We start from the raw sequence: 26,772 nt of genomic DNA, 5'->3' as shown, positions 1-26,772 counted from the left end.
AAACAAAAAGAGCATATTCCTCTTTAAATGAGTGGAAATGATCAGGGTAGGAGACATTGCTGGCAGTCTCTTGCCCCTCTCTGCAGAGTTGCCACAGTTCATACTCAGGAACAACAGTCAGGTTTGCAACACAGGATCTCATACCTGTGTTCATGGGATTAACAGATTCTCCATCCTGGGAGCTTTGAGTCAGGACTGTGAGATGCTGTTTAGTCACCCTGCAGGTCAATGAAGGGAGGATACATAAACCAAGGACAAAGCGCATTGGGTCTTGCGCATGCATAAGCAATGAATGCTGGTGTGCCAAGAGATCAACAGACCAGGCAAATTTGCAAGAAGGAAAGCGATGGAAACTGCTGGTTTCCTGGCCCCATCCTCTGTGGGGCCAGCTAAACTCCATGCCCTTGGATTCCATTAGCTATCTCAAGAGCCTTCCAGGAAAGCCTTTTTGCTTAAGCTGGTTTGAAGTAGTGCTTTTAATCTCATGACTCAAAAAGTCTTAACTAGGAAAAAGCAAAAAGTATGATTTAATCAAATAATTAATATTGAGAAAGAAATGTAAATGGAAGCAAACATTAGATTATATTAGTCATTTTCCCTGCTGAAAAATTTGAATTGTCCTTTTTTTTGACTTTTTGAGAGTAGTAATGGAGAGAATTATTTAAAAAGTTCATGGAAGTTATGGGCCCTCTCTTCAGAAAACACACACACACACACACACACACACACACACACACATTTCATGTATAATCTATGGACCACTTGGAAAGTACTTGGTGTTCTGAGCCTTAATATACGTACTCATATGCCTGCTATTCTCATCTATCTCTCATTTAGACTCTAAGCTTCTTTCTAAAGGAAAAAGTTGTTGTTACTTGGTAAATTCTCTTTAGTTCCTTTACCTGGTGGCTCAATTAATATTATTCAATAAAGTTATTATCTGTTAAATTATAGGATGTACATTTTCTTATGTTTCTGCCATTAAAGTACTATGTAGAAGCAGTGGAAATTTTATTAATAAATTAGTTGACCCCAAAGAATGAGTTTAACCTTGTGGACATTATTAATATCCTTTTTGAATGTACACCATGATCCATGCCCCAAATTTAGTAAATGTTCTGTTAAGGGGACTAAGATTATTTCACATTGAAATTAACCTTCTCGCAGACTATTTATTTATTTTTTAGTGTTGCATTACTTTTTTTAACCTTTATTTTATTTTATTTCATTTTTTTAAGAGAGAGAGAGAGAGAGAGAGAATTTTTAATATCTATTTTTTAGTTTTCGGCGGACACAACATCTTTATTTGTATGTGGTGCTGAGGATTGAACCTGGGTAGAACGCATGCCAGGCCAGCGTGCTACCGCTTGAGCCACATCCCCAGCCCCTTAACCTTTATTTTATTTATTTGTTTTTATGTTGTGCTAGGGATCGAATCCAATACCTCACACATGCTAAGCAAGCGCCCTGCTCTTGAGTTACAACCGCAGTCCCTGTAGACTATTTTTTTCATCTCTATTGAATTTGTAATTTATAAAAGAAGGGCCCAAGTACGTATGGAAGGGAGAGTGTCTTGCTTGAATCCAGGCTCTGCTACCTACTACAACATACCTGAGCAAGTTGTTTAATCTTGGGCTAGATTTTCTCACAGGTGAATGAGATTAATAGCTGTACTTAATCATAAGGTTTTTGTGAGGTTTCAGTAAGATAATCCACTAGGAAGACACGAAGAAATGATAATTTATTATCTATGTGAATTGACATAGACACTCTTGACCCTTTTAATTCTCCACCCTTGCAGTAGCCAGCAGTATTGGGCCAGGGAGTTACTTTCTACACTAGCAAAGCAGGCCCCACAAAGTTGAGGCAAATTTTTGATATTTTTGTTTCAATTAGGGCACAAAATTTCTGCAAGTTAACAGGCAACCATAGCTCACATTTGCTTAAACACTTGGAAAATGTCTTATGTATCTATGAAAGTCTAGAATTAGGTTCTAAAGTTGGGCTCAGCCTCATCTTGAAGCATCTACATTTTTTTTCTATCTTTTCTTTATGGTGCTTTCCCTCATGGTGGTAAGGTAGCTGCCAGCAGTAAACAGGCAGCATGTTCTCCTATTCACATCCAGTGGGAGAAGGAAAATCTCCTCCCCCAACTATGAAATATAAGTTCTTCCCTTAACTTGTTTTAGGCAAAACTTAAGTTACATATGCTCTTGTGAACCAGTGAAAGGTTAAAAATTCATTGGAATGGACTGATTAAGTTTAATCCATGGTTTGAGTGGATAGTTGGACAAAATTGAGAATCTATTAGGAAGGGGGAAATTGGATGCTATGGTCTGAATATTTGTGGTCTACCCCGAAATCATGTTGAAATCCTATTTACCCAAGGGGATGGTATTAGGAGGTGGGGCCTTTGGAATATAGTTAGGTCATGAGGGTGGAGTCCTCATGAGTGGGCTTAGTGCCTTTGTAAAAGAGACTCAGGGGAGTTGTTCATTGAAGGTACCATATGAGCCAGGAAACTGCCCTTACCAGACACCAGATCTCCTGGTGCCTTGATCTTAGACTTCTCAATTGCCAGAAATGTGGGAAATAAATTTCTAATAAACCACAATATATAGTATTTTTTAATAGCAGCCCAGAAGGAAGAAGACAGGGAGGGTGGATGCTTGACCTTCCTCTAATGTGGCTCTTTTGTGCAAAGCTGTAATGCAGGGAGGGGCTTCCTATGAGGCAGAAAGAGGGAGGCCACTTTAGCAGAATATTACGTACAGCATGAGAGTTTGCTCTCATCATATTTTATATATATATATATTTTTTTTTGTACGGGGATTGAACCCAGAGGTGCTTTGCTACTGAGCTATTATACCCTCAGCCCTTTTTATTTTGACACAGGGTCTAAGAGCTGATGATAAGTTTGCTAGGTTGTTAAGGCTGGCTTTGAATTTGTGATTCTCCTACTTTAGCCGCCTGAGTTGCTGAAATTACAGTGCAACGCTCTCTTCATATTTTAGTATTTAAAACTAAGATGCACTTGATTTTGCCATGTGGCAAAAGCAGATTTTATTTATCTATCTGTCTGTCTATCTATTCTTTCTTTCTTTCTATCTATCTATCTATCTATCTATCTATCTATCTATCGTGCTTGAGATTGAACCTGGGGCCTTGCACATGCTAGGCAAGTGCTCTTCCATCCCTAAATCTAATAACTTGCTTATAATTTAGTAAAGAGCTTTCTGTTCTTTTTGCTACATTATGATAAAGTTTAAATGTAAAGAATGCCATCTGGGATCAAGTGTGGGGCATTCTTCTGATTACAAAGGATATGGAAGACCATGGCAAAGCTTTCCTGGCCACAGGGGTAAACCCTCAGTCACAATCTTCCCTTTTGTGCGTAATCATTTAAGATATATATATATATATATATATATATATATATATATATATATATATATATATCAACATCTACAACTGTGCCAGCCTGCATTAATAAAAAGTAAATATTTTAGGCACAGTTATGGGATAAACTGAAAGACTTGAAACCATTTTTTATTTTTATTTTTTTTTGGTACTGGGGATTGAACTCAGGGGAACTCAACCACTGAGCAACATCCCCAGCCCTATTTTGTATTCTATTTAGAGACAGGGTCTTACTGAGTTGCTTAGTGCCTTGCTTTTCCTGAGGCTGGCTTTGAATTTGTAATCCTCCTACCTCAGCCTTCTGAGTTGCTGGGATTACAGGTGTCCAGCTTTAAACCATTTTGTTAAAGGTGATCAAGTTCTAAGCTGGGGGTGTTGTTCAGTGGTAGAGAACTTGTTTAGCCTATATGAGGCCCTGGGTTCCATCCCCAGTATGGCAAAAAAAAAAAAAAAAAAAAAAAAAAAAAAAAAAAAAAAAAAAAAAAGATTAAATTCTAAAAATCTGTTCTGTTAAAGTCAAGCACATCTACTTCAGCAATAAGGGACTCTAAAATGTTCTCTTCATGAAAGTGAGGTTGTTCTTTTGAAAGTATACATAGATCACAGAGGAAAGATTGAGGGCTTGGGCAATTCATTTTGCTGTTCCTGCAATTGACAATTCCGAAGCTATGCCTTAGAAGCCTTGCTTCCCTACCCAGACAGAATCTGTAGTGAGTTAAATGGAAAAGTCAGCTTTCTAGAACAGGCATTCATGAAATGATAATATATATCTCATCAAAATTTTATTTTAAATTTAAAACAGATACAGCAAAACATTCACCCATTGTTCCTTTGGTGTCAAGCTAAAAACGTGGAATGTGGGCCTGCTGATGCGACTGCTTGTAAGACATCTATTAACACAGCAAGAGTCATTATCGATTTCAGTTTCAGTGGAGTGAGGACTCAAAACATTTATGAAGCAAAATGAGAACCAAAGCCTTCTATATTTTGGTGCTCCCCTCTCCTCCATTCAAATTTTCAGTGTTTTGCCTACCCCTAATTCCACAGCATTTAAAAAAGTCTTTATTAGACCTTTCCCAAACACTAAACTTATTTTCATAAAGGTTACAGTTTTATTCACCCTCAAAATTGTTTGATTTTTCATACTGATCTTTGATTTTTAAATTTTTAATTGAATTATGTAATTACTAACTACAAATTGCATAAACAAAGTTGGGAACAAATAAAATTAACTTTTGGAAAGCAAACAATGCAGGGAGAGATGTGATTGACCCACCAAGGTGTAGGTTACTGACTAGTTGTGAAAATGAGGTGGGCTTGAGCATCTGGCAGTATTTTTCACACGGAGCAGAGACTGGTTCAAAGGTCTGAGCCATACAGGTAAGAAAGGAATATTGAGCTGGTTTAAGATGTGGAAAATCTAAATTCAGGGATTTTGCACCACTCAGACTCACAGGAAAGGAAGAAGTTTTGCTGAAATCCTAATGAGAGGAATGCTAATGAGAAAGATTTGACCAAACCATTCTTTGCTAGTCTCAGTGGGACTAATCATGCTTCTCTGTGGGAGGTCAAAATTCTTTTTTGTGTTGCAAGCCTAGACTCAGCAATTGCTCTAAAATATTTAAATATATCAACCTTTGAAGGAGGCTGGAGTAAAGCTGCTTCTAGTTTATGTTTAGTAAAGTATTAAAGTCTAAAGTGTTCCTAAAAATGGGTCAGATTACTAAGGGTAATAAGTCTCCAACAGCACGGTGTTTGCTAGCCAGTGGTAGGAGAACCATGCTGTGCATTGGTGCCCTCTTGTGGTAAAGCTTCAGGTCTGCAGTAGGAATTATGAAGCTTTAAAACAAAAGCATGGGAAAGAAATCTTCATTTACCTTCTTTAATTTAATGGCAGACTGCATGCTAAGAGTTAGTCCCCAAAATGATAAAAGTGGTGATGTTTGAGGGTGAACCATGAAATTAGAAGTGTTTTTTCCCCATCTTCTGAGTTGTGTAAAATGAAATTGAATCACTTTTACCAGTGAAAAACAAGACACTACTGCAAATTACCACCATAGTTAATTAGCAATGATAAACAGACCCAGTTTATAGCTTTGGACAGAATGACCTGGAGCCTGAGGTTGGGATCCCTGTTTGGGTATGTTTTAATTGAATTCAGTAGATTAAGTAATTCTTTTTTTTTTTTAAATTTCCTATTCTTTTGTCTTATGCAGATTAAGAATTTAAAGATTGTGAAGACTTGAAAAAAGGTAGATCCATATCTGTTATCTTAATTAGTATTTGAAAGCTCTATCTTAAAAGGTTTAAAAAAAATCTTCCAACAAGGCAACATAGAATATGCTTCAGATCATGAACTTTGGAGTCCAAATGCCACTTATGAGCTGAGTCACCTTGGACAGATAATTATCCTTACCCTCTCTAGGCTTTAATTTCCACAGCTGAAAAATAGGGAGAGTATCAACTACTTGATTAAAAGAATTAAAAACCCACACAAACTAAATTCACATGAGTACAAATCAGAGAGATCCTCTAAATTTTCTATGTGCAGAATGGAATCTGGGTGCCCTCATCTAGAGTTCCTTCTTTTTCTGAATGAGAATAATCTGAAGGCTACATTTACAATTAGAAGGTTGTTCAGCAAAGCTTGCAATTAGAGTCAAAATTTGGGTTATTCACAAGTCACAGTGGGAATTGATAAACTGGTCCTACATCAACAGAATTTCTGGTCACTAAATTGTCACCTCTCCTAGATTCAGGACCTCCTCTTCAATGAATAGCAGTGCATTCTGTCATATTTTGTTTCTCCAAAATCTGTTTTGGTAAGTTCACTATTTCTGTTTATATTTTCCTTCCTCAAATGAGTTAACATTCCTTAACAGCTAACAGAGTACCTGGTAAACACCGAGGTGCTTTTTTTTAAGGTTGCAATATTGAATAATTTGCACAATGTACTTAAGAAAACTATGCATCAGTGTTCAGAGTAAGCAGCTGAAATTTAAGCTGTAATCTTCAGATCGTTTAAGCACCAGGCTCTTATCTCTGTGTTTTTTTTTTTTTTTTCAGTGTTGGGATCAAACTCAGGCCTTGTACATTGCTGGGCCAGTGCTCTACCACTGAGTGCCACGCCTAACCCTACATGGTGATTCAGGAAGTCTATCAGTCTGGGGGTTCTTTGTACCAAGTCCTTAGGGTGTCTCATTGTTGCCCCCACATACTAGCAGTAGTTTGGAGAGGCCATTCAAGCAGTTTATCACAGCTTGTTCAGAGAACAGTTTAGAACCACCACAGAATTTCAAAGACAGTTTTGTAATTTCATCAGAGGTTGAGAAGTAAAATGGTAGTTATAAAAAATTGGGCATTTATGTAATGTTCTCCTTTTTTCAAAAGTTCTATGCTCAGTTCACTACAGTATGGTTCTCCAACTTGAGTTGTGACTATTCTTACCAAAATCACATCATTCAGATTAGGAACAATTAGGCTAATTTGTACTATTTGTTTCAGAAATTTAAAAACACAGTTTTCCCTATCCATAACTACAATTAAATTTTGAGAACAAAATTTTAAGTCTTTTTATCTTAGTATTATCTTTTTTTCTTCTACTGATTCAAGAGATTAAAAAGTGTGTTCTATTAAATGTATATTCTTGGATTATTAAAAAAATATTAAAGAATATTGATTGGTAACAAGAAAAAGGCAAAAAATTTTATACATAAAAATATACAGAAATATGTTTCTGAATTGGTTTTGTAGATTATATTAGCTGGCTTCTGAAAAGCAAGAGTGTTAATTACAGAAAACCACCCTTAAGGGGCTGGGAGTGTGGCTTGATGACAGAGTACATGCTTAGCAACAGGTGGCCCTGAGTTCAATCCCCAGCATCAGAAACCAAATCAAACCAAACCAAACCAAAATTTGAATTTACAATGAAATTCTCAAAATTTTGTCTACTGTGTAATTAAGCTACATTACAACAAATTAAATAACTAATGATTATTACTGTGTCAAAATAATTTCATAAATTTATAAAAATTTCAAAATCTTTTAGTTTTATTGTCCTCAGAAACCCAGGAATATCACTAAGTAGTCTTTTACTTGTCATCTTAGCATTCTTCTGAATTTATATTCTTTTTTTTTTTAAAGACCTTTATTTATTTATATGTGGTGCTGAGGATTGAACCCAGAGTCTCAACAGCCCCAGCCCCTAAAGACATCTTTCCCTGATTTCTTTGTTTTGCTGAAAAGAAAAAAAAATTTCTTAAAAATAAGGTGAAGTCTAAACTAATTCAATAGCTGCTGGTATTTCATCTGAAACTTTAAACAGCTACAAATCCATAAGAGGAAAAGGTAAGTAAACACATTAGCGTTAGTGCATCATAAAAATTAAGATAGTTATTTTGGGAAGATTAATGCAAGCCAAACTGATTGAAGCAGACTTACTAAAAATTTTGTCATCAGCAGTTTTATTTAGTTTAGCATATGCTAGAATATAATACATAACCTCATGCCATTTCTTATCATGGGTAGCCTTTTACATAATTAATTTGTGCCTAACATTTTATATAACAAAAGAAACAATGAATCTGTAAATTATCAGAAAAGAGCACAGGTATAGGAAAATAATACATTTTTATATAAATTATAAAGGACAGTTACAATGGAAATCCACTAATTTCCTCTCTCAGTTTTATCAAATAAAGTCAACACACATTATTCTGTGAGCTGCTAAGAATGTACAAACACTGTGGACCTTTCGAAAGAGAGTAGTCAAAGAGGGAACGCTATCTTGATATACCCTGTTCTCAGTTCTTAACTGGAGTTGAGCTTCCTTTCATAGTCTTCTTTAGGTGGTGATAATTTGGCAAGATTTTCATCAAGAAATCCAGTTGTAAAGTCTGGGGCTAAAAAGATAATATAATTAAGACTGGTAGAAAGCAGAGTCAAGAATATTAGGTAGAAATGATTCCTATTAGGTCAAAGAATGATAGGTAATTTTCATTGACTTATTTCTTACCTGTTTGTGTTTTTAAAATATATAATAAAAATATATTGGGGTCTGGGGATGTGGCTCAAGCGGTAGCGTGCTCGCCTGGCATGTGCAGGGTGCTGGGTTTGATCCTCAGCACCACATAAAAATAAAATAAAGATGTTGTGTCCACTGAAAACTAAAAAATAAATATTAAAAAAATTTTCTCTCTCAAAAAAAAAAAAAAATTGGTGATGTGACACAGCAATCTGTATACGGGGTAAAAATGGGAGTTCATAACCCACTTGAATCAATCTGTGAAATATGGTATATTAAGAACTATGTAATGTTTTGAACAACCAACAATAAAATAATTAAAAAAAAAATTGGGCTGGGGTTGTGGCTTAGTAGTAGAGTGCTTGCCTATAGCATGTGTGAGGCACTGGGTTTGATTTTCAGCACCACATATAAATAAATAACGTCCACTGACAATTAAAAAATATTGATTGGTAACAAGAAAAAGGCAAAAGATTTTATATAAAAAATATACAGAAATACGTTTCCAAATTGGTTTTGTAGATTATATCCTGGCTTCTGAAAAGCAAAAGAGTATTAATTACAGAAAACCACCCTTGTAAAATACTCAAGAGTATATTGCTTTCTACACAGATGAGACACAGTCATCAATCTTTACTATTCAAATGCCAGCAGTGCCCAAACTGAATGTAAAACTCACTTGGGGTACTTGTGAAAAATATGGATTTTTTTTTAGGTCTGTACCTAGATAGAATCTCTGTTTTTATTAAAGACCTCTATATAATCCTTATGATCAGTGAAATTTGGAAAACAGTGTCATACAACATTAAAAATTAAGCTACAGAATCTTGCTTACTTAATTCTAATTTCCTTTTTCCAACTCCTGCTTCACTTCTGTCTTTAATCATTTTTGTTGTTACATAGAAATAAGAAATTACTGATTTTTTCTTTTTAGTTTATAATAGCAGTTACTTGTAATAATAATAATGCCAAACATTACAAAAATAGAGTAAGAATTAAGAGTTTTAATATTTGATAAAATATGTCTAAGAAGCAGAGGCAAAGCAATAAATGTCTTGAAAATATTTCTTTGCGGGCAGGAAAAGGAGACTAGGTAATTAAAGGAATACATATTGAGTATGTCAAGCAATGATGCTCAAAACTTCAATCTAATGTTTTATATTCAAAGGAAGTCCCAGATGTCTTATATTTTTTATTGTTTATTCTAACATTAAGCTCCAAATATACATTCTTCATTATTCTTCCTGGTTTATTAAGAAAATATACAAACACACTTGCTTATTTATAAGCTGTTTTTATAATTAAGCTGTATTATGCTAATAAATTCATAAACAGATCCAGGTTAATTTGGTAGGGCCATTCCTTTGGTAGGGCCTTGAAGATTGATATTTTAGGATTGAATCAATATGGTCTGTGAGGTTTGATGATGTATCTTCAGTGAAAATGCTAAGACCAGGAATAGCAATCTGGATTTTCTTTTTCCTCATAATCAACTTGTCATTGTCATTTGTATATCAAATACACACACAAACACAGGACAGTAACCTAAATACTCAATGACTGAGCTGCAAATTAATCCAAGTTTCTTAGAAATGTTTCTCTGATGTTTTATTGTATTTATTTGCTTTTTTTTCCTTTGGTTGGGATAAAACCCAGGGCCTCATGCGTGTTAAGTATGCACTCAACCAAATGAGCTCCAAATCATTTGCTTTTTAAATGAACTTGTTGCCCATGAAGACAATTAGCTGATGTTGGGGAGGGTTAACAGTACTAGAATGAATTATTTTTTAAAGAGAGATTGTTCTAGTACCTGTGGTCGCTCAGTTTGCACCCGACGAAGGCAGTCTGCACCATAGATCACTGTATTCTCAGGGATGACTTCAAAAGTATTTAGGTTGCAACAAGCCCCAATGATGCAACCACTTGTCAATATTACATTTCTGCCCACATATGCTGCAGCAAAAACAGAAAAAAATTGCAACTTAGGACATCATATAATTATAACACTTTTTGTTGTGTTTACAACTCTTTTTTTTTTTTTTTCTCTGAGATTTAGGTATAAAAATGCAAACTGGCCTTAAGAAAAAAGCAACAACAAAAACTAAAGAAAATGCATCAGTTCAGAGTTTGCATAGACGGCACAGGGGAAGGCAATGCAAAGCATTTAAAACAGAGCTCTGCTGCTGACTATTTTTGTGGCCTTGGGCATGTCACTGGTCTTCGAGCTCAAGTTTATCTATAAAATGTGGAGACTACCCCACTTCATATTGCAATGAGAAAATAAAAGTACTAAGTTCAATAAAATAAAAGTACATAGTTCAATGAGAAAATAAAAGTACTAAGCACAGGTTTGACACATAGTAAGCTTATAATAAATAAAGAATGCCAATAATGATAATAATTGGTAATCTAAATTAAAATTACGACCATTAAGTAGGTTAACAAAAAAGTATGATCTGATTTAAAAAAAAGAAGCATTTTTCCCCCCATGCCATTGAGGACCAACAAACCACTGTTCTTAAAGAAGTGTCACTTTTCAGGTTCTTTCTGCAATCTAGTGGGATAAGCTCTTAGAGCTGGTTCCCAGCAGTTCTGGTGACTTGACCCAATTTTGGATAGTAGATATTTGTTTTTGATTGGCTGGGGGAAAAGTAATTCTAAAATAAAAGAAACAAACCTGCTTGAGTAACTAACTGATTTTTTTCTATGACTACACTAATCAACTAAAATATCACTACACTAGGATTTAGTAGATTTTTTTTTTCAAATCTTTCAATGGAACTTTATGATTTAATCCAATCACAACTTAAAAATACACACCAGCCTTTTAATTTTAATGTATTTAACCACATTATCAAATAACTACATAATTATATTAGGTTCTTTTGAGGCAAATAATTAGTTTGACAATGACTTAAGTCCAATTCTAAGCATACCACCTTGTCATAGTTTGAACTCCGGTTGTTTCCCATGACATGACAAAAAGAAAGAAGGTAATAAAACTCAGAACAAAGCTTACCTTTTGATTCAATGACATTGTTATCCCCCATTTTCATGGCTTGGGAATCTGTGAGCCCAGTTAAGTAAATACTATAAATAAGTTCACTCGAGCCCCCCCACCCGTTTTACACAGTATGTCTTTACGTTACACTGGAGCACAGAGACATGGGAAAGACTTTGCAGGCTTTCCCTTGTCAAAAATCTTTGCTCAGGGAAACCTGTAATAAAGTTTTTTAAAAAATATATTTTAGATAAAAATACCTTTATTTTATTTATTTTTAGTGGTGCTGAGGATCAAACTCAGTGCCTCAAATGTGCCAGGCAAGCATTCTGTCACTGAGCCACAACCCCAGCCCTGTAATAAAGTTTTAATCCTTAAGCATAAGTATCTCGAGGTATAAATAAATGAATCCTTTTTTAAAAGAGTAACATAACCTTGATTTTATATATTTTCACATTCTTTTAAGAAAAGCAAAACTATCCATTACCCAGTCACTGAAATACAGTAGACAGTGTTTTATGTTTTGCTGACACCATGGAAAATTTTACTATTTTTTCAGAGTATAAGACAAAGCAAAAGAACTGGTGACACCCTGGGAGAAAAGAAACTATATATATAGAATAAAATATTTTCACCCCTGCCCACCATACTTTTGAATCAGACAACATACTGTCTATTTAAAATAATAGAGAAATCAAACTGACAAAGGTGTGGTTCTTATATCAAGACAGAAGCCAGAATTACTATTTCTGTGTCCACTGCCATTCAGTCATTGCTACTTGACAATAAGTTATAGTTCCAGCAAAAGGACTTTCAAAATGCTGAGCTAAAGATGTATGCTTGTGTGTCCAAAAATGGTATGTGATATTTATTCTACTGAATTAGTCAATAGATCAGGAAATATATATATTTTCTTTTTTCTTGCAGTGCTGAGAATCAAACCTCACACAAGCTAGGCATGCACTCTACCACTGAGCTATAGACAACCCCAACCCCAGAAAAGATTTTTTAATATACTGCAAATACGTCTGTACAAAAAGCAAGACAATGTACTCTTAAAAATGTCATTATAGTTTATATTATAAATATATTTGATAGATAAATCCTGATAATTTCTACAGGGGGAGATCTGGGGACCAAAGGACATCTGGGAATGATTTATGGCAGAATAAGGATACAACAGCCAACTTCAAACACATTGTTGGTGCCAATGATCATAGGTTTAGGTTCTGGATCTTCAGTGTCAGGAGTGATATTATCTGGATGACTATAAAAAGAAGAGATAAATGATAAAACAAACAAACAAACAAAAAACCAGTAACATAATAAGCTGTTTCCTTTTCCTTTAAGAGTTTGGGTTAAGGGCTGGGGATGTGGCTCAAGCGGTAGCGTGCTCGCCTGGCATGCACGGGCTACTAGGTTCGATCCTCAATACTACATAAAAAAAAAATAAAATAAAATAAAGACATTGTGTCCACCTAAAACTAAAAAATAAATATTAAAAAAAGAGTTTGGGTTAATTCTCTCAATTTTACTTGTGTCAAGCTTAAAATATACCACTGTATCAGTTATTTCTTGGTCCAAGTGAATCATTTCTTCTTTATGTTAAAGAAGGCTTGATTTTTTAGTTGATCAGAAATGTATATAGTAAGGGACAGCCTTCCTTTATTTCTTAAACTCAGAATTCAGAGGAGACTGATTCTACTTTTAGCCTGTTAAGTTAGATCATACCTAACCTGAAACTTTTCCATTTTTATTAATCATTCAAGATTGTAAAATATAAACAGATATGCACATAAAATAATTATTTTATGGTATTAGTTGAAATATTTGAAGACAAATGCTTGTACTCTTAGGAGGAAACTGTTTTAAAACGGTGTTTATCTCTGACAGTTGAGTAACTGCAGAATATTGCTTTTGTTAACTGACTGACACTGAAGGTGCCAAATGTTTTTTAAAGAGAAACTGCTTAATATACTGAGACTCCCAAATCCTAAAGCATTCAGACAAATCAGTCTTTTTATCACAGTTAAATATTTTCCCAAGGTCTTTCTTACAAATTCCATACATTGTTGCTATAAATTAGGTAAAAGCCAAATTTTCTTGCCAAAATTTTATCTAGAAAGACTAACAAATGCTTATGAAAATTTCATGAATTAGTTCACCAAAGATCACATACATGTTCTAATATTTTATTATTTTTTTATCTTTAAAGTTTAAAAATTGCCTCTAGGATCACAAATTTTCCACCTATAACTCTTGGTATTATTATGCAGAACATGGGAAAATATACAGTTGATTTAAGCTCAAATTTTTTTGGGCATGAGTAATATTTCAATCAGAACCAAGAAATCCAACCAAAACTCTTCATAGCACCTGGAGGTTGGAGGTACTCAGGAAGTGTTTGCTTAAGAGAAGGATGAGAAGATGATACAGAAGGGGAAGGTCACTGGACCCAGAGGTGGAGATTCTAGTCAGCCATCAATCAGTAAGCTCTCACCCTGGGCAAATCTTTTCCTCTACTTGGTTTTTGGGTTCCACATTTACTTGTGTTGAAATAGATCCTTCATGTTTCTCCAGCTCTAAAACAGTGGGCATTCCAAATGTCAGGTATAATTTTTGATTTTTTTTTTCAGTGCTGGGGATTGAACCCAGCGTGTTACTCTGTGAGGAGTGAGCTACAGCCTAACCCCCAAAACTTATATTGATGAAAACTGTTACAGGTGCTGCTTAATTCACAGGTCTGTAAGTCTTACGCATTTATGATGAGGGCCTGTTCTTCTATCAGGTTACCTTCACCAATCACTATTGGCCCAGCTTCAGCAATAATTCGTGCTTTGGGGTGAATCACCGTCCTTGGTCCTGTCAAAAAATCATTTGAGAAGAAATTATCAGTGGAGATCATGCTTCCAATAGCGGGGTGGGACGTGACCAAGGGTGAGCGAGGCTATTGGGAGGAACAGGCTATGTACTTTACAAATAATATGTCCTGTTCTTAGTAGTTAGTGCCAGACCTCAAGTCAAGGTGAGTGAAAGAGTACAGGCATGAAAGCCAGACAGTTTTGGCTCAACCTCCATTTTGAAGCATCTGTGATCTTAGCCAGGAACAGACGGCAATCTTGCAGGGTTATTGTATGGGTTAGGTGAGATGATGGTGGAGACAAGGTATGTGCCATATAGGTGGCAATAAAAAGTAATTCCCAAGTTGGGTTATTAGGTCAGTTGGTAGAGCATTTGTCTTGCATATCTGAGGCATTGGGTTTGATCCTCAGCAGCAAGTAAAAGCAAATAAATAAAGGTATCATGTCTGTTGCCAGCTAAAAAAACATTTGAAAAAAAAAAGATTGTTTGGGTGTTTTTTTTTTTTTTTTTTTTTTTTTTTAAGTAATTTCCTTTCTTTCTTTCTCTCAAAAAGGTGAGGCTCTCTGCTTATGATGTGGTACTTTCTTGTGCTAGTGCTCCACAGGATTCCTCTTATTACTTACTACAAGATTCAGAGGAAAATATGAGTGGACAGTAGTCAAAAATACATGGGATGTAATCTTAGCTTTGTTATCCTTAATGCAAGCATATCCACTAGAAGGAGGCAGAGCTTCTGTTGTCTGATCTTAGATATGATTTTGACTGGTTAAAGTAGAAAAGGTGAAGGGAGAGAAAAGGAACCACAGATAAACGCTGAGGTCCTAAGACTCTGGTGCATGGAGACCTGAAGTGATGCCTCCAACCTCAAATCTAGGGGAACAAGGAGGGGCCTTATCACATACACTTCAAGAGCAGGACAATGGAGATATTGCACTCCTAACAAGGGACCCTGATTCTGGAATGCTAGCGCACTCTCCTTTCTTGGCTTTTATCTACCCACAGGCCTCAGGTTCTGGTGATAATCAAACTACTGATGAGAAAACATATTCTTCTCTTAGTCTATCTCCAACATACATCTCACTCATCCCTCAATATCAAGATTACTTCAATGGGTAAACAACTGGATAAGGAGTGACTAATTCTGAAAGTAAGGAAGGGTGGACAGAGGATCCACAGAGGGTGGAAAGTGGGTCAGGAAGGTGACCTTGTCCAGAAAATCCAGTATTTAATTGTTAACTAAAAAAAAATCATTATCTGTTTGTGGTAGGTAAGATGCAGCACTATATAGTATAGGGAAACACAAATGAACACGTGCTGGAGTGGGTGTATAGGCCAGTGGTAGAGTCTATGCTTGGCATGTATGAGGCCCTGGGTTTGGATCCCCAGCACCAAATAAATAAATAACTAAATGAACATATACTATTTTTGCCCCTTTGAACTTGTTATCTTGAAAACTGGGAATGCTTAGCACTCTTACAAATGTATTAAACCAAATAAGGATGTGTTCTTGGTGCCCAGAGAATGGGAGGGAGTCTCAGTGCAGCTTATTCTTTTTCCTGACAATGAAGAACTGCAGGGATTGATACAGTGGGTGGGGGCCAAGACAGGATGCATGTCCCAAGATGCTCTGTCTGGTAAGAAAGCATAAGAGTGGCCTTGATATTTCTCTGTCACCTCTGATTCCCCAAATTTTCAACAGTTAAGTATAAAATTCCCAGTCAAATTCTCCTTCTCAGGATAGAAGATGTGATCCCTGGGAAGTTTCTCAAGTTGATCATGAGTGTGAACCTCTGAGCTTTTCTTCTCTTATAAATACAGCTCCCCCGACATAAGTGCACAGATACAATCTAGACATGTACTTATTTTTTCACATACATATTTTAATAAATATAACTATTTTCCTAACAAACAAACAAACAAACAAACAAAAAACCAAGAAGAGTGATATCGCTTCTGAGATGATGGGACAAAAATGGATTAAGAGGTGAAACTATTAACTTTGTGAGGTGACAGCAAATGAGATTGGCAGTAATAAACTGGACAGTTCCTCTAAACCCTCTTGTAGGTCCTTTTGGGCAAAGACTAGAGAGATTTGAATACGTGTACTTCAGAATACATGACTGCTAAGATTTTGGTTAGACAGACTTCTTCAAGGAGTCTGTAGCTTCAGTGAATGATGTGGACAACCCACCTTTGTCTCTGTAAGGTTCTGTGCAGCACATTGGGCAGCAGAGAGCTCAGTAATACAAACACAATTATGCAGATATAGTTTACTCCACTCTTTACTGCATAGCATGAGAACTTTTAACCAGAATGGGTCTGAATTCAAACCAAATTTAAAGGTCTTAAGGTTAAAATGTTTTAAAAATAAAAATCTGTCACCATTGAAAGTTTTTTTCTTTTAAGTCTGTTGTGAACCTTCTTGGAACTCTTTCTGGCAGGGAAGTTAGTGAATTTTTTTACTGAATGTGCTGAAATCCTATTTGGCTTATCTCCTTGTTTGGATAAATGTGTCTTGAGTTGGAGCTGCCTGAACTGGTGGATGCATTATTTTTCTAAATGGTTGGCTGGACTCGAGGCAACACAGCCAGAAAGGCATTCCTTGCATCACATTTCCATTTCCCTCATTTGGTAAGGGGCACTTTTCCTGTCTACCTTTGCTACAGAAAGCAATCTCTGTAAATGTTTTCCTATGTCAATAAATAATTTAAAAAGCCCCAAGCTCTCTCTTCAGAAAATTAAACAATTCCCTTGACCTATAAGCTGAAGTACCCATCTGAGCTCCTTTATAAGCAATGATTTCTCAAGTCAAAGCCACGGTTCAGCCATACTGAAAAAGACTCTTAAAATAAAAAGGAGGTTTTGATTAGTATTAAAACTCTGCTGGAGAGAATGAATTAAGTGGGACAAAGTATTCCATTACAAAGAGTTCTGCCTTCATATTATAATGTCCCAACCAAGCCCTGGCCTAACACCAATAGTGTGCCCCTAGCCCTCTAATGGACTAGAGGACTGTGCTTGGAGGTATCTTTCTGAAATATTCTTCAGCTCTCAAAATGAAGATTTACAGGAAATAATTCATGCTGCATGAATCAAGGCAGCTTAATTAAAAACAGGCCTGATGCTATGAAACTTTATCCAAGTTATAATGATCAGGAGAGCTGTTATTTTTCCCAAGGTCTATTTCTGAGCAGCCCCTAGTGAGGGGGTGAGGCATGAGCAGAGATTCAAGTCAAAGGCTCCTGGATAAGAACTGTAATTTCAAGCTTCTGACTAATTTCTCTGATAAATGAAATTACCTGATTTTCTTGGAAAACAGATCAGGTTTAACATTCCACTAACGTGAATCATACCAAAAGAAAAAAAATTACTTTCTTTCTGAAATATTGTAGAATGGAATAGTTTGTAAAAGTATAAATGACTAGAAAATTGAAAAGAGGCACAAAAACACCTTGAAAAATCTTCAAACTGCATTTGAGTTTACTGGTACTTAACCCAGAAAATAGGGTTCATTAAGTACTCAGGTCTCCAATTCTATAAGCACATAAGACATAAGAAAAAGACTTAAATCAGTTATTCTAGTAAGTCAAAACACAAAAACAATAAAAGTTCTAAAATAACAAGACTGGTGGGGAGAGCTGTAACCAGATGACTTATCTTTACTCTCTGCCTGGATTTAATTTCATAATTATATCTCACAGGAGGTTTTTAAATCTGATGTTCTTTTAGAAAAATGAATAGCAGCCAAAAAATTAGAGATATTTTATACTAAATATAAGAGTAACAGAAATGCCAATTCTGGAATATTTATACAAATACATGTGCATATATATATATATATATATATATATATATCCATTAGAGGTAAGAATTGTTTTTTTTTTTTTTTAAGAGAGAGTGAGAGAGGAGAGAGAGAGAGAGAGACAGAGAGAGAGAGAGAGAGAGCGCGCGCGAGCATTTTTCAACATCCATCCCCTAGTTCTCGGCGGACACAACATCTTTGTTTGTATGTGGTGCTGAGGATCGAACCTGGGCCGCACGCATGCCAGGCGAGCGCGCCACCGCCTGAGCCACATCCCCAGCCCTAGAGGTAAGAATTGTGAGGCTTGAGTACAGAAAAATAAAAGAAGGAAACATGTATAAAAAAATGAGGTAAAAACCGTGGAAGACATAACATTGTGTAATTATATCACTCTTCTGAACTTTTTCTTTAGTAAATTTTCTTGTTTTAAAAATTTGGAGGCAGATGTGATGGCACTTGCCTGTAATCCCAGCTACTTGGAGGGCAGAGACAGGAGGATTGCAAATTTGGGGACAGCCTTGGCAACTCAGCAAGATCCTGTCTCAAAATAAAAAAATAAAAAGGGCTGGGGATGTAGCGTAGTGGTAGAGAATCCTGGGTTCAATTCTAATACCAAAAAAAAAAAAAAGAATCAAAATAAAATAAAATATAACATGGGTTTGGAGGTGGAGCTATTTAAAAGGAGCCGACTCTCTTATAGTACATTTGCTTTTGTTTTTATTTATTTATTTATTTATTTATTTTATTATTTTTATTTTTATTGGTTGTTCACAACATTGCAAAGCTCTTGACATATCATATTTCATACATTAGAATCAAGTGGGTTATGAACTCCCATTTTTACCCCAAATACAGATTGCAGAATCACATCAGTTACACATCACATTTTTACATACTGCCATATTAGTGACTGTTGTATTCTGCTACCTATTTATTTATTTTTTATTGGTTGTTCAAAACATTACAAAGATTGCAGAATCACATCAGTTACACATCCACATTTTTACATAATGCCATATTAGTAACTGTTGTATTCTGCTACCTTTCCTATCCTCTACTATCTTCTCTCTTCTCCCCTTCCATCTTCTCTCTCTACCCCATCTACTGTAATTCATTTCTCTCCTTGTTTTTTTTTTTTTCCCCATTCCCCTCGCAACCTCTTACACACTTCCCTTTTCTCATTCGAGGTGATTCTTGGTAGTCTAACATCACTTCCTGACCTGCAAGACCAGAGCTCCATGCTGGACAATCAATCGATCAGCCCTAAATTATTTACTTCTAGACTTTTTATATGTAAGAAAAAAATCTTTGTGTGCTTAAACTACCATTACATGCAGGTAAACCTTGTCTTGATATACACAATTACAAAGATGAGAAAATGAAAGTTAGTAAGGTTAAGTAACATGTCTGAAATAACCTAGCAGGTAAGGAGTACAGAGCAAGCTAACAGATTTGTGGACTCCATGGTGCATGCTCTTAATAAATCACTCTAGAATGCAAATTCCACAGAGGCAGGACTTTTCTCTGTTACGTTCACTGCTCTTTCCCTAGTGCCAATAGTGCTTGGCACATACATCATGGGTACACAACTTCTATGTCTCAAATACATGAATAAATAAACACTGTCTCATTAGTATTTCAGCTAGAAATTTAAACATGGCCTCCACCATATTATATTCTTTTTTTTTTTAATATTTTATTTTTTAGTTATCGGCAGACACAACATCTTTGTTTGTATGTGGTGCTGAGGATCGAACCCGGGCCACACGCATGCCAGGCGAGCGCGCTACCGCTTGAGCCACATCCCCAGCCCCATATTATATTCTTTTCAAAATATTAAACATAGGAGAAAACACATTGTTTTGTCAATACAATTAGGACACTAATAAAATAGACATAGAAGGCAGTATCTAAATGTAAAGCACTAAAATAGATTAATACATCAATTCTTAAGAAACAACATTAATAAACCATTTTCTTACCTATAGTAACATCTCCTCTGATTTCACTTTCTACACATACAACTGCTCCGGGAGCAATCTTCACACTATAGGAAGAAAACGGTAACTTTCATCATGGGAAAGACCAAAAATAGAAGCTATGCTGGGCCTGGTGCAGTGGTGCACCCTATAAATCCCAGAGGCTACGGTGACTGAAGAAGGAGGATCCAAAGTTCAAAGCCAGCCTCAGCAACTTAGGCTCTCAGCAACTCAGTGAGACCCTGTCTCTAAATAAAATACAATAAGGGGCTTGGGATGTGGCTCAGTGGTTAACACCTCTGGGTTCAATCCCTGGTAACAACAACAACAACAAAGAAGCTATGCTGGCAGTGTAGTGAAGAAAAGCTTAAAACAATTGATGGAAAAATGGAATGTTAATTTTAAGAGGGCAAGGTTTTAACACATTATAAATTTCTCAAGTGACATATTATCTATCAGGCCAAAATCATATATACTGTTAAAATGTTAAGAAGAAAAAGAGCTTTGATTTTTCCTTTGAATTTAACACCAGCTCTACTTCTAAATAGCAAAAAAGCTGAAAACTACCTAAATATCCATCAATAGTGGACTGGATAATAAATTATGGTACTCTAGGAATTAATGTACAGTTATTAAAATGAATGACCAATTCTTCATGTAAAGATTTGGGAATAATTTCCAAGCTACATTGTTAAGTAAAAATAGCAAAGCCAAAAAATGGGCATATGTAATATGCTACTATTTTTGTAAACAGGGAAAATAAGTATGTTTTGATTTACAGTTGTTAGTATATATAGAAATACATTAATTTTGTACATTGACTTTATATCTTGAGATCTTGCCAAACACATTTTTTATTTTTCAGTGTTAGGGATCAAATCAAGGGCTCTGTACTTGCTATGCAAGCACTCTATCATTAAGCCACACCCCCAACCCCTAAACCCATTTTTATAAATTGTTTGGAATTTTTTACATAAACAATTACATTGCCTATGAACATACACAATTTCATTTTATTTTATTTTTGGTACTGGGGATCGAACAACTGAGAGACACTTGCCCACTGAGCCGCAACCCCAGAACTATTTTGTATTTTATTTAGAGACAGGGTCTCACTGAGTTGCTTAGTGCCTTGCTTTTCCTGAGGCTGGCTTTGAACTTGTGATCCTCCTGTATCAGCCTCCCCAGCTGCGGGGATTATAGGCATGAACCACTGTGCCCAGCAGAGTTTTATTTTTTCTGTTCAGATAGCATATTCAGATAGCATGCCTATGATTTCTTTTTCTTGTGTTACTGCTCTGGTTTAGCCTTCCAATACATATTACAAAGAAATCATGAGTGGAGACTTTCTGCCTTGTTCTCAATATTATAAGAAACAGTTCCATAAAGCTACTAAGATCCTAAGATCCTAGAAACTATAATTTAAGCTATGAACTTTGCATTTTCAATATTAAGTGGGCTGGGGATATAGCTCAGTTGGTAGAATGCTTGCCTCGCATGCATAAGGCCCCTGGGTTCAATCCCAGCAGCAGCAGCACCACCACCACCATGACCAAAACCACACACCCCCTCCCCCCCCCAAAAATGGTAAGTGAAACAATTGAAGCTTTGTTGACCACAATGTTATTGCATCAATTTATAAATTTTTCAAAAACTTATTTTCTCATTTCAGTAAATATGTTCTGCAACCAGCAAGGACTGGAAACCTAAATTGAAATGTTTTACTAATTTACTTTTTCTGAACTTCTATTTTAAATATTTATTCATGAAAATGTTTATTTTTAACTTATGGTAGATAACATAAAAATTAGTGGCACTTTCTAGTTATGAGACTTTTTCAGTAAAAAAGTGCTCAAAGATTTCATTTTTAAAAAATGGACTTATGTTACTCTTTCAAATGTATGTTCCTCAATGATTATTTGAATACTTACAAACTATCACTGGAATGACAGATAAAATATGAATACTAGAAGTCTTTAGAGAGGTAATTGTGAAGTATTGTTAATAATGTTGGAAGGGGGATAAAAATACAGTCATCAACTATGTATTTTCTAACAATAAAAATAAGGTGAAACTATATAAAAACATTAGAATGCTATACTTCTATTTAAATAAACATAAATGTTTATAACAGGGGTTGTCCAAGCTCATTCATGAAATATACTGTCCATTGCAATATTGGTGCTACAGAGTTGAGTAGCTGCAAGACTGTGAGATCTCCAAAGCCTAAAATATTTGCTAACTGGTCTTTTACAAAAAAGTAGACCCCTGTTCTACATGAACAACTCATCTCTGTAATTTCACTCCTCTAAAACTTTTATTCCTCCAGTAAAGAAAAGAGATATTATTAAAAAAAAACAACAACAAAGAGCAAGAGAAGAAGCAATAACAGGTAAAGTTACAGATTTCTAGGAGACTGTACAGAAGGAAAGCAGTCAACAGGCTTAACTTAGAGGTATTAGGTTATTTAGGGAAATGTGTATGGAGTCAGGGGGGAGAGCAGTGGAGATGAGAGATTAAGGATATAAAGTAGAGCTGTTGGATACCTCAGCCCTTCTCTACCCCAGTGTGCACAGTCAGATGACCCCTCTCTGAGATGCTCTGTTCAAGATACCAGACCCAGAGGTAAGCGGGAATGATGGTCACAGTAAACAGGGAAACCATCAGCTCTACTTGCCCTGTGTGCCTCCCTGACCCTCACAAAGAATTTGAGACAGTCTGGAGAAACTACCATACATTCTGAATTCTTTAGTGAAAAGGCTGGTTTCCTGGCTGCCTTTTCCTACCCTGAGGCTCATCAGAGGATCCTCTTATGAATATACCAGAGCTACCAGGTATTTAGTCTTCATTTTTTAATAATGTATAGAGAACAAAATATTATCAGACATTTGAGGAATGCTTCCAACTAAAAGAAAAAGAGAAAAACACATGGAGGGGGGGGAAGTCTAAGGGAACACAGTCAATTCAGGTAGCAGGTAGTATATCTTAAAAATGAACAAACAAACAACCTTATAATTAATCCAGAGAAATCAGATTGTTTTTGCATTTAAAAATCAAGTTAGAAGTCTAAGAAAGAAGAATAAGAGTCTATAAAAGAGTTCCTAGGAATGAAAAATATGACCAAAGTAAGTTAAACATTCACTAGAAGTTAAAATCAAGGGTTGCAGTTTTCCAAATGAACTTTTTAGTAAAGTATGTACTTGTGTGCATCCATTAGTTTGATAAAAGTACAATCAGTATTAAATAACAGGAAAGTACAATTTTTTTAATGTAAGAAGGCTCAATATTAAATATTAAAACACAATTTTACCTATTTAAAATACACATCTAGGCAAAGACTAGAAAGTAACAAAGGAAAAACCTCTCTTTCCAGGTTGAACATTACTGAAATTAGTAGAAATATCCAAAGTAGGCAGAAAAGGGCAGATGAGGCTGGGAAGCAAAGGAAGGACCACTCATGAACAAATCTGTATAGGAGATTCATACTTGTAATCAAGATGTTCCTAAAGGCTTCTCATTCCCAAGCCAACAACAACCAAACTGTATTTAGATAACTGGTGTTTATAAGATGAAGTAGTGGGAAGAGGGCCTAGGGAGCCTAATCCTGCAGAGATTACCTGGGCCTAAAAGGAGGTGGCAATACTTAGAAGCTGTAGGTATGGCTAGGAAACTGATACGAGACTTGTCAACAAGTACTATAATTAATAAAATCTGGCTTTGAGAAAAAAAATGGGAGATGTGTACTTCCCATTCCTTATTATGACCTATGGACCACAAATTATGTATATACTTTCTTCTCAGAGCCAGGAAAATATGTTTGACTAAGGAGGGAATGGGGAGAGGGGTGAAGAGTGAAATAAGGAAACCCGTTAACCATTCTGTCCCCTTCCTTGAAGGGATGATTCCAGATGGAGAGAGGGGCTCAAGATAGTTGCTCTGATTCAGTTTTCCATTAGTGACAGAAAACCAATCAAAGGTGAGGAGCCAGGGAGCAAGATCAAAGCTTCTAGGTTTCTGATTTGCAGGACTGATGGCACCAACAGAGAAAGTCTATGGGAGAAGGGCACATTTCAAGGTAAAATCAGTCTTAAGTATTTATAGAAAAGGAAGGAGATATTCCCAATAACCACTGAAAATACAGATCTGGACTTATGAGAGAATTCTAAAAATATAGCCCCAAGAATAAAAAAAAAAAGTATGGATTCTCTCTTAAATATGTCTCTTCATCATTTACATTCCAGAATCCTCAATATTCCCTAATATAAATGTAAAGCAATTCTCAAAATATTTTTAAAAATCACACTAATTTATCTACTGATATGAGGAACTAAAAAAAGAAGCTTTCCCATCACAACACCTATTTTGTAAAGATCTAAGTTAAAAAAATGTATACACACACATATATATATATAATAGAAAAAAATGAACAATCCTTGGGTCTATTTCATGAAATGCTTGCAAGATGAGACAGCTATATCTGATTCCATCATTTTATCTGGCACTGACTTTCTACAAGGAATAATTTAATGAAATTCTTCCAAGTGATCTTTCAGAATTATCCTCTGTCCTGTCAAGAATCAATCTGCTGAAATTACCGAAAAAATATAACCTTCATACTGAGATCAGAAAAGAAAGAAAACTTTAGTAAGACAGAGCAGAGTAAAAAGAGGAAAATCATCTCTTTCAACCTTCTCAGATTACAGACAAGGAAACACATTCAGAGTTTGGAATTTCTTGAAGCAAAGTTTATTGCTGGGGCATCACTGTGCTGTCATTAGTCATCTCTTTTCTGTTCCTTCAGAGTTGTCCGGAAACATCCTGTCACTCTACTTATTTTTTCTGTGATAAATGAATGATGCTGTTCTTGAACACATCACCATTCATAAATGCCACTTTTCTGATACTTTTCATTTGACGTGGTTTTTTTTGTGTGTGTTAAAATGCAATGGTATTAAGCCCTGTTCAAATAACATTAGCTTCTACAAATTTTCTCTTCTTTTAGGCCCTTATTTCTCATTGAAGTTTTTCATTCCCTCAATCCCTTCTCATTATTTAAATAGCGTCTCAAGTGGGGGTAGAAGAAACTCATACATGATCTGTCTTTAGATTTATGTCCTAAGAAGAGATCATAAGTAGTGTTTATGTCGCCATCTGCAGGCTTCTTAGCGTTCTTAACAATTAAATTAAAACGTTGACCCCGTTGGACCTCGGAGTATGGGGTGCAGCGGGAAGAAGGCAGTTCCGAGGGGAGGGCAGGCATGCAGACTTATTAGAAGTCAATAATACCTTCCTCTTCACCTTATGCTTCGAATATACGGTATATAATATTTATAGTAATGTTTTTCTTTAGTTTTTGAAAAAAATTACAGATTACCCTCTAAGTGGAACAAAAGCCTAAATTTCAACTTATGGCACCAAAACCGATATCGGTTTTGCCAGAGTCAGCAGAGGGCGCTCAACACAGTTGCTTTTGGAAATGCTTTTACGTAGGCATTTCTCTTATCCAAGCTGTTTCTAGGTGGAATACCAAGAGTCCCTAGCGAAGAGGCAACCACAGTTCCTCTCCCTCAAGTTGACAGGGAGCTCCTACACGCCTGGCAGAACCAGTCACAGACCTGGCCCAAGTACGGCCCACTTTCTGACGCGCAACCTCGAATCAGTTTACACCTCCGCTCCTATCCTGAAGACCCAAAGGTTACTAGGGCGTGGCCAGCACTGGCGCCGGCGTCTCGCAACAAAGTCCAGCAACAGGCCGTATGCGCACTGGCAACAAGAGTATGGGAGAAATGAAGGCGGTTTCGCCCAACGTCCGGGAAAGAGGCCGGGACCCTTCTGCGCAGGCGTACTGCGACAGAGGGCGTGAGAGAAGCAAGAACCAAAACGGTCGCGAGACGAAATCTGTATCCCTTCTCCGCCCTCTCTACCCCCACTGGGTCACCTCCTCTCAGCGGAAGCCAGGTCTTAGGTTTAGGTACCAATCAGCCCAAGCGCCCAGGATGAGACACCACCTCAGTCCCCAACACTGGCGACCAGAAATAGGTACCCCCCGTTGCGGAAAGTTGAGAACAATCTTTCCTCAAGCAGCAGACGCACCTCTTTTGAGTCTTCTCCGCCATTGTACGGGCCTGATCTACAGCTGGAGCCGAGATCAACACCACAGACTGGATAAAGCGACGATCTCTACAAGCGATTGGACAGCCTGACAGGATTGGGACGGGGCGGAGCCGCTGGGCCTGCGCGCGGCGTGGGCAGGGGCGGGGCCGGGGGAAGGCGCAGAAAGCTCGCAGATGTCGAGGATGGCGGTGTGCGCTGGGATGGGCCGCTATGCCTGGCTCACTGAGGACCTCAGCACTGACCAGGGGTGCATCGAGTCGATTTTAAAACATTTATTCCAGCGCAGCTCACATCGCTATGACCTCATTTTACATCCTTACCACCTTTTGATACTTGTGATCACACTATGAAGGTGTCCCTCTGACCTCCCGAGTGTTCCTTTCAGTCTCGTTGCGGTCTTCTATGTTAAGAGTTTCGCCTTCCGACCCGTGGCCCTTTTCTTAATCTGAGTGATCTTATCTTTCCCATAGGTCAGTTGTGGCCCTCTACCTGCTGGTTTTTTTTTTTTTTTCAACTTAGTATCTCTAGTTCTGTGCTCTGCCGGGCTTCACACCTGATTTTAGATTGACTA

General features: G+C 36.5%; 1 protein-coding gene across 4 annotated transcripts; it reads right to left on the bottom strand.

The window, feature by feature from the left end:
• Positions 1–7,866: 7,866 nt before the first annotated feature.
• DCTN6 (dynactin subunit 6) lies at positions 7,867–26,273 on the bottom strand. 4 transcript variants are annotated; one of them, XM_081269070.1, is made up of 8 exons: positions 26,181–26,271; positions 23,954–24,137; positions 20,091–20,148; positions 14,201–14,306; positions 12,623–12,711; positions 11,463–11,510; positions 10,254–10,396; positions 7,867–8,321 (listed from the first exon to the last, which is right to left on the bottom strand). In XM_081269070.1, exons 5-8 carry the CDS (start codon positions 12,660–12,662, stop codon positions 8,223–8,225), a joined length of 330 nt encoding a protein of 109 aa, XP_081125196.1. In that variant the 5' UTR covers positions 12,663–12,711; positions 14,201–14,306; positions 20,091–20,148; positions 23,954–24,137; positions 26,181–26,271; the 3' UTR covers positions 7,867–8,222. The 4 variants fall into 4 exon arrangements, with proteins under 4 accessions (XP_081125196.1, XP_081125193.1, XP_081125194.1 ...); XM_081269067.1 differs by lacking the exon at positions 23,954–24,137 and having other exon boundaries at positions 20,091–20,155; positions 26,181–26,273; XM_081269068.1 differs by lacking the exon at positions 23,954–24,137 and having other exon boundaries at positions 11,463–11,501; positions 20,091–20,155; positions 26,181–26,273.
• Positions 26,274–26,772: the final 499 nt, after the last annotated feature.

The sequence above is a fragment of the Spermophilus citellus genome, assembly GCF_964194105.1.
Source record: "Spermophilus citellus genome assembly, chromosome: 16".
Taxonomy (NCBI): Eukaryota; Metazoa; Chordata; class Mammalia; order Rodentia; family Sciuridae; genus Spermophilus; species Spermophilus citellus.
This window is presented reverse-complemented; position numbering and strand designations above follow the sequence as displayed.